The 11,882-nt window shown below is 37.6% G+C and overlaps 1 protein-coding gene across 1 annotated transcript; it reads left to right on the top strand.

Annotated features, from left to right (window-relative positions):
• The first annotated feature begins 796 nt into the window (after nt 1–796).
• Nucleotides 797–10,301, top strand: LOC141657299 (uncharacterized). Its single transcript, XM_074464476.1, has 16 exons — nt 797–1,110; nt 1,728–1,826; nt 1,950–2,041; nt 2,568–2,668; nt 3,173–3,263; nt 4,969–5,027; nt 5,118–5,238; nt 5,443–5,511; nt 7,221–7,273; nt 7,346–7,454; nt 7,776–7,946; nt 8,114–8,272; nt 8,476–8,562; nt 8,951–9,127; nt 9,323–9,498; nt 9,638–10,301. Exons 1-16 carry the CDS (start codon nt 978–980, stop codon nt 9,987–9,989), a joined length of 2,049 nt encoding a protein of 682 aa, XP_074320577.1. The 5' UTR covers nt 797–977; the 3' UTR covers nt 9,990–10,301.
• Nucleotides 10,302–11,882: the final 1,581 nt, after the last annotated feature.

Here is an 11,882-nt window from a genome sequence, read left to right as displayed (position 1 = left end):
CACGGCATAGACTACGCTGGGGGCAAATTGATGGGACATATTCTGCACCCTCTGACCGAGTCAACATATTGAGCGAGGTCAAGGATATCCACAGCAAGTCAACGACTTCGACAGCCTGACCGACGCACTGTCGGCTGTCTCTTGTGCCTACCGGGGCAACTAGCCACCGGGGCACATATCCGCGAACTCATATCCAAGACCCTCGGCGGCGAGTCAACGGTGCCGCCAGGCTGCCCATGGGTCCATCGGCCGAGGGTAGCTCAGTCTTTCCACCTGCTAGCCACTTGGCCACTACGTGACAAAAGGTGAAAGTCTATAAATACTCCTCAACCCTCATTGAGGAGGAGATCCACAATTTAACCTAAGAATCACTATTCACGTGGTAATATCTTCCTTATCTCTCTACAATACATACTTCGCCAAGTAACAACAACTTATCGCTTTAAGCTTACTGACTTGAGCGTCGGAGTGAGTTCGCTCGGTCCAAAGCCGAGCCCTCAGTTTGTTCATCGTTTCAGGAGACCGAGAGGAGGATTCAACCAAAGACGTCATTCTACAAGCACGGGTGGTAACAAATAACTGCTCTGGAATTACACCCGGAACACATAAAATTACAAGGATAAATAAAATAAGACATAAAATTGCATAAATTGAACTCAAAATCGGATACCGTATTTACGGTTTCCGAATATATATAAAATCCGTATCAAATAAGAATAAACAAAATGAGAATTTGAAAACTGACTATCCGATTCGGTTTTTAAAACCGTATCGGATATACGATTTTGCTCACCCGGCCCGTTTCCTCCAAAAAGACGCCCTATACTATCGACACCCTTTTCGCGCCGCACTCTCGTCCCCCCTCTCTCTCCCTCTCCCTCTCGATAGTCTATTCTTTATTCTTCCATCCTTCATACCAAAATCACTGTACAAAACCCCTCCAAAACCCTAATTATCGACCTCAAATTTCCAAAACAATGGCCTACAATGGCGGAACGCTTAAGTCAGCATCCATGAATGGAGTAAAGCTGTATTCAATATCTGGACAACACCGTTCTTCTGCTTCTTGGCTCAATCCTAAAAAACAACGCTCTCTTCGCAAAGACCTAGGTACCTTGTTCAATTCGTTTTTTATTGTGTTATACTCTAATTATTTCTTCTAATTTATGTATTAATGATTGCAATTTGATATTCTGTGTTATGATTTTGCTCATTTCATAGGTTTTTCACACTGTTATTATGCTCCATTACTAGGTTAAGTAGGTTATGACGAAGAAATTTGTAAAGTTATTTTTTTTTGGGTGTAAATTAGTTGATTCTTACATTCCATATTCTATACGGTTTAAGGATATATGTGTCTTTTTTGCACTTCAAAGAAGATTATGACTTTGGACCAATTTTAAGTAGTTTGGTTTTCGGGTTAAGGGGTAAGGCTTGATACATACGACCATGGTTACCTGATTCGCTTGGTACCTTACGAATTGCGAATCGGCGAATTCTATCAAGTTACTTAACTGGAAGGCGAATCGGGAATCGGTAAGGGCGTATTCATAACGAATCGGGTAACCATATTACGAGTAGGTGGATGCAAATTGGATCGATCACATTGATGCCTAGGTTCAGTAGTCTTTACTCATCTTGTTCTGATTTTTGTTAATGTAAGTGGCTGGAAATTTGCGTTTTCTCTCGTAATGTAATTGCTGAGATTGGGACTCTTGCTCTTTCAGATTATCAACAAAGAGTAGAGCTTATCCAGGATTTGAGGTTTGAAACTGCTACCACTAAAATCAAGGCCACACCTGACGGGGAATTCGTCATTGCCTCCGGTGATTGTTATTGCATATATAAGGACATTATAATTTTTTACTCACGTGAACTTTTTTTTCTTCCCTCTAATTTTTAATTCTTAAAAATGTGTTTTTTTTTTTGTGTGTTTCTGTAATTCTTAGGTATCTATCCTCCACAATTTAAGGTATATGAGTTGAGGGAGCTTTCGTTAAAGTTTGAGAGGCACTTGATTTCAGAAATCATTGACTTTGAGGTATTGTTTTTTAAACTTGTCCATGTGTTATTTTGTACCATTAAAACTTGAAAGTTTAAATAAATATGTCTGGTAATAGGCTGGCCTTACAAGCAACAGACCTGCATCACACTTTTTGAAAGCACAAGGCAGTTCTCTGTATGGCTTGTGACAGATTTATCATCAAACACCGCCTGGTCATCTTCATCAGATGACTTGAAATGCGCATTATGGGCAAATCCGAAACAGAAGAAAATAATTTAGCATATATGTACAAAATAGGGACTATATGACTGATGACTTGAAATGCGCATTTGACTCAGTAAAGTAAGCAATAGATTTCCTTAAGTGAATAAAATGTGTGGTAAAATTGAAGTTTATGTCCACTTCTCAACCCTATTTGCATGATGGCAGTGTCTAATTTAATTATCTGTGTAATTTTGGCTTTATATTTATCCTATAAAGCGAATGTTACTGATCCCTGTCAGTTTGTTTCCTTGCTCTTTTAGTCTTAATTAACAGGAAATTTTCTTTATTGTTGAGGTAGGTGCTGTCTGATGACTACTCAAAGCTTGCATTTCTGTGTGCTGATCGGTCAATTTGTCTACATGCGAAGTATGGAAGTCATCATAAATTGAGAATTCCTAGGTATGCATTTCAATAACCAACTGTGTTATATGTTACTTAATGTGTAACAAATATTTCAATTAACTTGCTGTTATTCCTGAATATCCTATAAACCAACACCGGCTCTGCCTCTTCAAAGCATAGAAGCGAGTTGAAATTGGTTTTATGTGTTATTTGTTGCTTCCCTTCATTATCATTGATAATATAAATTAATAATGAAAATAACAAATAGTTATCATTATTATTGTTTTTATTGCTAAGCTGAAACAAACTTGTCAACTGTATATTATTCTCAGCAAACTGAATATGTGTGACATGTGCAGTGTTCCTGCAGTCTGCCTCTATGATACATGTCTTAAGTATAACATCCATTTGAGATTTTTTTTCTCTCTTTTATTGTTTTACTTTTAAAACGTGCTGCAATATGTGACTTGGCTAAGTGTGTTGTTGGAGTCATTTCGTGTTAGTAAAGTAATAAGCTTGTTTTTCTAGATGTACTTATCTTTCACATGTTTTATTGTAAAGGATGGGAAGGGATATGACGTATGATGCTTGGTCTTGCGATTTGATCTGTGCTGCCTCTTCGCCAGATCTGTATAGAATAAATCTATCGCAGGTTTGTTTTCTTGCGTTTCTGGTTTCAAATGTATATAAATTGACGACTTGTCATATGCTTAATTTTTCCCTGTTCATGACAATACATTCTGGATAAGAATTAAGAAGTATTGTTAAATTACCATGATTTTGGGACAGGAGCTTCCCCTGTTCCATTTTCATAAGTTTGCTTACTATCTTTGTCAGGTTACTTGAGGCTGTACTTCCAGTGTATGTTGTGCTTTGTGGAAATTACATGCTAGTCATTGTAATAAATTACATGAATTGTAGTTTAGTTTTACAGTAGCTTCAGCATTGTTTTTGTGGTATTGGAAGCTCTACAGCTTCTGCTAGTCAGCTGATAAGGTGTCTCTGACTTTGTTTCCTTTCTACTTAATCTTTTGTGGATATAGACTCAGTCAAGGCACATGCTAATATATGTTACAAAATTGTAGGCACATATTATATCACTTCTCAGGCATATGTATAAAAGCTAAAGTGTAGAGTATACAACTAACATATATCTGATAGGAATGATCTTTGCGCATAAGAGACAATCCATGGGTTTTGTTTATGTATTTTCATTTTGAAATGAGAAAAGTAGTGGTTGTACTGACTATGTTGCTTCGACACGGCTGATTTTGGGCTGTACCCGTGCCGACCTGACCCGACACTGATCCCGGTACAGAATCCGTACCGGATCCGGCAGGTGACATGCCGACACTGCTATTATAGTCGATCAGATAATGGTTGGAAAGATGGAGACTCATAAAAAGAAATTAGCTTACCTTATCGTTGCCGATGACTTGTTAGTTGTTACAATACACGGCTAAGCCGGCCATTTTAGCGGTGGAAATTTCAGTCATGTGAAGGTGGATGGAGGCGGCTTTAGTGTTTTGGTAGGGTTTCTGCTGATGAAGTGCTCTTACGTGGGCCTTATTACGTTGGGCCTTCTACTTAAATGTTTTTTACTAGCAGTAAAAACTAAAAAGTTGCCTTTATCATTATTACACAACACGTGGCCAAGTGGCCAACAAGCAGTAAATGCCTCTCTTCCAATTACACAACACGTGCTAGTCCACCAAACATTTATTCATGTTATTTATTTTGGTTATTCTATACTGAATTACAAATTTCAACTAATAACCTTTTTTTACAACTAATAAAAATATATACTTCATACTTAGTATTTGTTTTATAAAATTTTAGACTTTTTAGCGTGTCCCCGCACCCGTGTCCAAATTTTGGACAGGGCCCCCGTGTCTCCAAATTTTGATTTTGGAATACCTTTTTTACTCATGTCCGACACCCGTACCCGTGTCTGAGCACTTGTACATCATTATACTAAATTATTAATACTATTTGATTAAAATATGAACTTACACATCTACCCCTTTCCTCACATTTTGGGATGTTATTGGAGGTTTATAATTTTTGTACAAGGCACCCGTCTCATTTTTTTGTAGATAACAAATCTATCTTTTTTAATGCGTTGGCAAAGAAGAAATTCAAACCAACAATGTCCTCTTTTTCTTCAATGCTGAAACAACACCAGTTTTTAAAAATTAAACTTAAGTACTAAAGTAACATTATTTACCAGGTGTATACTTCTTCCTAAAATTGGTTATGGGTCTTTGTTACATCTGTGATTTATATTCAATCTAGTTCTATTCCCTGATGAGGTTATTATGTAGTTTCTTATATGATAGTTTGACCTCACCTTGCAGGGCCGCTTTCTTTCTCCTCTTGCGACCCAATCCCCTGCATTAAATGTAGTATCTCGAAGGTAGTGGTGCTTTAAATATTGGTTGAACCTTTAAAACCCTTGTTAACTAATATGTGATCTAAACCTGTAAACCTTTTAAATTTTAATCAGCAAAGTCCACGGATTAGTCGCTTGTGGCGGCGAGGATGGGGCTGTTGAATGTTTTGACATGAGAACTAGATCATCAATTGGTAGAATAAATGCCGTCTCAGCTGCTGGAGAGAATGACCAGGTACTTCCTGTCATTTTTTTCCCTTTTCATTTTCAGAATGTAGGCCTTTCTAATTCATAGTATTTGAAACCAAGCTGGGTTTGTAGGCAGTTTTTATTTTTTGCAGCGTGCTCTAGGCCTAGTTCAGTCTATGTAGCTGCTTAGGGAGCTGTATTTTAAAATATTTATTGGTTGAAAAGTAATTTTTAACCTTCTCATCACCAGGAGGTAACTGCGTTAGCATTCGATGAAGATGGAGGTTTCCAAATGGCTGTGGGAAGCAGTGAGGGAAAGGTTAGATGTGAACTTGCAGATTTATTTTCATTTAACATCTATCTATTCGTATTTGATCAGGAGGGTATTTGATTTATTGCTCTTTAATCACATTCACAATGGGTTGGCTGGTTTTTTTCGCTTCATGCGTAATATGCTCCAATCTCTTGTTACCTTTGGACAACACATTCGAAGAAGGGCTATCCATTACATGATTTTGTTAGGTAAAGACTGAACATGGTTGATGAACGAGCTCTTCTGTTTAGATGAACTATTTACTGAACAAAAACCTGAACCTATGAAGTGAGGTAGGCATTCATTTAGTTACTCATGCTGGAGCATACAATGGAAGCCTTTGATCTTGAACAAAAGCCTCAGTGATGAGACGGAATGCCTACGTTTTTTACTCGTAGAACTTGTGCTAAGAACTTTAGTAGAAAAGTGACAAAAACAACTTATTGATCTCTTCCCATTATGCTGATGAAGATTTCGTTCTGACATGTATATAAAAGTGAAAATAAAAGCATAATCTATTTTGAGGTAAATCCGTAAATGTGAAAGCGATAGGGGATGAAAAATATAATCCGGCTTTGAGAGAACTCATTGATCTTCTCCCTATTTTAGGATATATATTTGTATAAGGGCATTACCTCCTTAGTGTCCTACTGTCCTTTGTACATGGGCTTTACCTTTAAGATATCTTTATGTACATGGAGTCACCCCTTGGTGTCCCTTAATTATGATATATCTTAAAAAAGGATTATATAAGTAAACTACTTACAATAGAACTTCAACACGATTTGTGGACGAAAGAGGGAAGTAGTTAGATATCAGTGTTGGATATGTGTGCATATCCAAGTAATCAAGTATTTGGCTCATACTGACTCGATTTTTGTGACATGAAAATTCGATCATGAAATCGGGATATGTGGAGACGTGGAGTCATGAACACTCATTCAAAGCAAAAAAACGTAATTGTATTGAATATTGATAAAGTAGTTTTGACTTTATCAAATGAATTGATGTTTGAGACATAAAAGGTCACTAGTAATCATATTAAATGCTGCATACACAAGTTTTTTTTTTCTCTACTTTTGTCTGGCGAGCCGCCCAAGTGCCGGGTTGGTAAGTTGGGCATAGATTACCTACCTATATCCTGTACCATGGTAGACAGATACTATACGCCTATAGACTGCTGCAATTCTGAAAGAGTCTCAAAGGGCCATCAATGGTCTCCTTGTCCAGTGATTCTACACTAATCAATGTTCAGTGAAACAATGCTGATGCTCCAAAATTTTCTTTTCAAACCAAGTTTGTTGTATCACTACCACAGAATATATAGTATTCCCTCCGTCCCAATAAATAATTTATGTTTGCTTTTGGTACAAAGAGCAAGGATATGAGAGATCGTATGCTTTAAAGAATACAAAAAGTAAAATAAAAAGTTGCACATGGGAGTGGTTGTCAACTAGACATGCTAAAAACGGAAATATAAAGAAACGACTAAGACACCCAAATAAGGAAAACGTAGAGAGTTCACCGGGACGCAGCCTGAGCCATATTGATGATGTAGTACGTTTTCCCATTGATGCCCTTTGATATCTTGGAATCATGATTTTCATCCATGAACATAGATAGTTAAAAGGTGCTATGGGAGGTTTATCATTAGGGTTCTTCATTCACCTGGAAAATATGGCATGGACCTTGATCTCTGTTATTTTATGTTTTAGGTACTGATTTATGATTTGCGTTCTTCTCAACCTCTCCGAGTCAAGGATCACATGTAAGTATGTTCTCTGGGTAGTGTGGCTTGTTGATATAAGCAGTGTTTGACAAATATTGACCAATGTAACAGGTATGGGAGCCCAATTCTGGATATCAAGTGGCATCGTACTTTGAATTCACAGCAACCTAAGTTAATCACAACTGATAATCATATTGTCAGGGTTTGGGATCCTGACTCGGTGAGTTCTTTAAACTTTTGTTGGATGCTAGTTCTTGTGGAGACAAGTTTTTCTCATCTAATTAACTGTTGATGACAAACTTTCAACAAGCTGTGAGCTTGACTAGTGCTAGCTCAGAGCTTTAATTGACTGAGGTCATAGGTGGGGTTCAATTCAGAATTTACCTTTTGTCATGGCTGAGTGGCTCAATCATTTGGATTGACTTTGTCTTCCACATGCCTTTCATTTTTTCCTCTTTTTTCATAGTAGGTAAAACTTTCCTGACGCTATCTTTCATTTTTGTGAAAATTAATGTATCTGGTTGGCTGCTCAAAACTGCAGTTGGAAGGGGTGACCAGCATTGAACCAACAGGTGGCAAAATAAATGATATTTGTGTATTTAAAGAAAGTGGATTGATGCTGTTGGCTCTAGACTCGAGCCAGATACCATCGTACTTTATACCTGCTCTTGGGCCTGCCCCCAAATGGTGTTCATATTTGGAGAACATGACAGTAAGTATTGGGCGTACTGGCATTTAATATGTAACTTCAAGTCAATATTTCTACCTGCTCATCTGGTAGTACTTAGTAGTCCTTTTTGTTCTTGAAATTATGTGTTTGGGTGGCGAGTGTTAACTGTTACTTATATATCAATTTGTACAAATGGGTTATATTTTCAGGAAGAGCTGGAAGAGACTGGCCAAACAACTATATATGATGACTACAAGTTCTTGACCAGAGAAGAACTCGAGAGATTAAATCTTTCAAATTTGATTGGCACCAATCTTGTTAGGGCATATATGCATGGTTTCTTCATCAAGTATCAGTTATACAAAAAGGTAAGATACAGTCATTGCTGCTGCCTGTGCACTCGACCCTCGTATGTGGTTAGTTTACTTTTGTCATTTTAAAAATAAATAGCCAGTGCGCACTCTTGGATATTTATCATGTATGCAATGACATTACCCCTTCTATTATTCGCGTTCTTTGTTCCAATACTAACAAAGGGATTATTTGGTCTTATGTTTGGTGGTTATTGCAGGCAAAATCATTAGCAGAACCGTTTGATTATAAGGCGTATACTGACAAGCGCCTTCAAGAAAAGATAAATAAAGAGGGGCGTATAACGGTTAGTATAAAATCATGTCGACCTTACATTGTTGACACATTACTTTAGAAGGGGTTATCCCTCATTAGCTTCTCTGTGGGTCTTTTTTTTGCTGTGTGTGGATTGTGTGTGTTTTGCTTTTAGAGTTTGGTGGTCTTATACAACATACTCCTTCCCTTCTGCTTTCCTTACACTCTAACCACCCTTACTTGCTTTCCTCACTCACAACCACCACATCCAGCCACCTCCTGATGCTGGACCTTGACAATTCAGGTGGTGAATTCTGGGTTGTGAAGAAGGGGATGGTGAAGTGCTGAAGATGTCAATCTTGCTTCGAGTGCTGGTGCAAATACAGATGTCACTATATTGTACTCTGATCAGTATTAACCACATTCTTGTCTTGTAACAGATGAAACGGAGACTGCCGATGCCGAATGTTAATCGGCAAACAATGGTGGAGATTTTTGACAACGAAAAAGCTGAGAACGAGAAGGATGCTAGTACAAAAAGATCATCAAAGAAGCCGAAGGGACTCACCTCTGACATTTTGAATGATGATAGATTTTCAGCCTTTTTTGAGAAGCCAGTATGTTCCCGTCTTCTTTTCTCACATGCACACGCTATATTTGCTTCAGTGTATTTTTTTTTTTTTTTTTTATATTTAAACTGGTATAATTGTTAACTGGGTGAATTTACCACTCGTTTTTCCTTATAAGCTCCTTTCGACATTGCTCATTATTGTCAGCTGATATAGGACGTTTGTGTCAATATTGTGTCCTAGGAATTCCAAATAGACAAGAACTCCCAGGAATTTATAGAACTAAATCCTGTTGCATCCAAGAAGCGGCTGGTGGAGGAACACTTTGATCTTATCACGGAGGGTATTGCAACGAACAGTGAGGATTCAGCTTCTTCAGAGGATGAAGGCTTAGCAGGAAAGAACACACGTATTCCAAGGCGAGTGCTTATTTTTATTGATAATTTGTTTCCTATATGGGTCATTTGTAGGGTGGCCTAATTTAATAGCAATACGTAACATTTGATTTGAAGATACTCTTTGTCATCTTTTCTTGTCTACCTTTGTAAAATTATCTAGGTTGTATGAAGCAAAGGATGAAAGACATGCAGAAGCTTTCTTAGAAAGCGTCTCACTCGCAAATGAAGATGCTCTTCCTCTGGGAGAGCGAATAGCAGCTCGTGGAGATCAGCAAAGGGCTTCTCATTCGAGCGTCAAAGTGGGACCCGGTGGTTCAAGGGAGATATCCTTCGTATCTAGAAGCAAAGCCAAGTATAGGGAAGACGAAGATGATGAGAACCCACGAACTAAGAAGAGGGGAGTTCATTCACTTGGACTGAAGCCTACGAATTATGAGAAAAGAATTGGAGGTCAAGGGAATCGAGGTAGAGGGCGAGGGCGCGGTAGAGGGCGAGGCAGAGGCCGACACTGAGTTTACGAAAGAAGAAATCATGGCTAGTGACTCGCTTTGAGTTTACAAGTGAAAAACTTGGTCCCGGCTACTATCTACAGAAAGGTAATTCCATTTTAAATTGCTGATTATTTGTTGGAGCTGGAATGATCAGAGTAAAGGGCTGTTAACAATTTTGGTGACTAGGTGTTTGAATGTAATTTTAGGAGGAGCGGGCCGTAGTGTTATGTTCATTCTTCTCCGTAATGTATGCTTATTGTATCCATCAATTAGTGTTAAGACGATCCTATATTTTGCAATGAACAATTCGCAAATCTTATTTTGTTTGATCAATATGAGGAAATCCTCGGCAAGGATGAACTGGCTATCTTTAAGACCATTTGATCTCAATTTTAGACGCAACTATAGGTGCATTAGTATAGGCATGTAGCTAATTTGAAAGATATTAAACTAAAATCAAAAATTAATTATGTACAAATTCTTGTAGAAGTCTGTTTTTATACAGAGTAAAGTAATGTTCATAAATTAATTTTCACGGTTTCAACTAAACTAATATGGTTATGATTTTTACTAGATTTGTCAAATTCCGACTTGACCTGTAAATTTCACCTGCCCGACTTGTTTTTCACAAGGTCAAAGAAGCGAAAGTCTCGACCGACACTCAAGCTCAAAATGACTTGTTATTTTAGGGTTGACCTGCTGGTCTAGATAATAATTAAAATAACTTAATTTCTCATTATAATTAATGAAATCATTAATATGCTAAAATATTAATATTAAATATGTTTTTTCTTTTTTATAAAAATGTTTCTTCGAAAAAAAAAAGGTAGGAAAAAGGCATTAGAAACTACTCCCTTCATACCACACCAATGGTAACATTGAGAATCTTGCCACTATTTATGTTCTTAGGGAATCTTCGATATTATTCTTAATCTATAAGACAAAATATAGTCATGTGAGATCTTGTTTGATTTATCATCATGAATACTATAAGAATATCAAATTTTTATAATTTTTAATAATGTGTAACTAAAGATATTCACGTTGCAAAACGTGTCTCGGCAAGTGTGAAAAAGTCAATGTTACCATTGGTGTGGTATGGAGGAAGTATTTTAGACCGTATTTTCACCCTAACCCTAATCCGTATTCTAACCTGACTTAGTTGTTTTATGATATACTTAGAATTATGCTCTAATAGCCTAATGTACATGATTTACTCAATCATATACATCACTGGCCATCATACCCTTTTATTTTTACACCCTTATTTATCATTTTGCTTTAATTCAATAAATTCTCCCATATTACTCCAATTCACCACCGGGGAGTTGCCACACCAAATTGGATTGATAAATTTCCTTTCGTAAATCTCATGCATTTGGACAGAGACAGGTCAGACCATAATCCCCTAAAACTCTGCCGGGGAACGCGGATTTCACATAAAAAGAAGCGTAGTTTTAAATTTGAGGATATGTGGTTATCCTCTGGAAAATGCGTGGAGGTCGTTCATGACGCATGAGAGGTTTCTCTACGATCAGGTAGCGGGTGGGAGACGTTGAATAAAATGGTAAGGTATGGAAGGGCCCTGGCAGCGTGGAGCAAGACTGAGTTCGGAGCGTTGGGTAAAAACATAAGTGAAGCTAAGAAGAGAATCGCATTTCTGGATTAGTGTGTGCCCACCGTGGAGGTTGTTTCAGAAAGAAGAAAGATTTGTGATCAAATCGATGTCCTCTACGCGCAGGAGGAAACTTATTGGAGGCAACGATCCTGTGTCACTTTTTTGAAGGAAGGAGATAGAAACACTAAGTTTTGTTATCACAAAGCTTCGGCCGATGTAGAAGGAATAACATCTCCAAACTGCTAAAGGAAAATGGGGATTGGGCTGACCCAAATAAAGAAATTGAGAATGTGGCT

Source organism: Silene latifolia, chromosome 5 (assembly GCF_048544455.1).
Source record: "Silene latifolia isolate original U9 population chromosome 5, ASM4854445v1, whole genome shotgun sequence".
NCBI lineage: Eukaryota > Viridiplantae > Streptophyta > Magnoliopsida > Caryophyllales > Caryophyllaceae > Silene > Silene latifolia.
The sequence above is the reverse complement of the archived record's forward strand: the minus strand, read 5'-3'. Positions and strand labels throughout refer to the sequence as shown.

Bases quoted from the DNA above. Each gene is read 5' to 3' on its own strand.
- LOC141657299 (XM_074464476.1), top strand. From the start codon at position 978: ATGGCCTACAATGGCGGAACGCTTAAGTCAGCATCCATGAATGGAGTA. The intron at 1,111-1,727 runs GTACCTTGTTCA...TTGCTCTTTCAG, and splicing joins CTCTCTTCGCAAAGACCTAG to ATTATCAACAAAGAGTAGAG. The intron at 2,042-2,567 runs GTATTGTTTTTT...TTGTTGAGGTAG, and splicing joins CAGAAATCATTGACTTTGAG to GTGCTGTCTGATGACTACTC.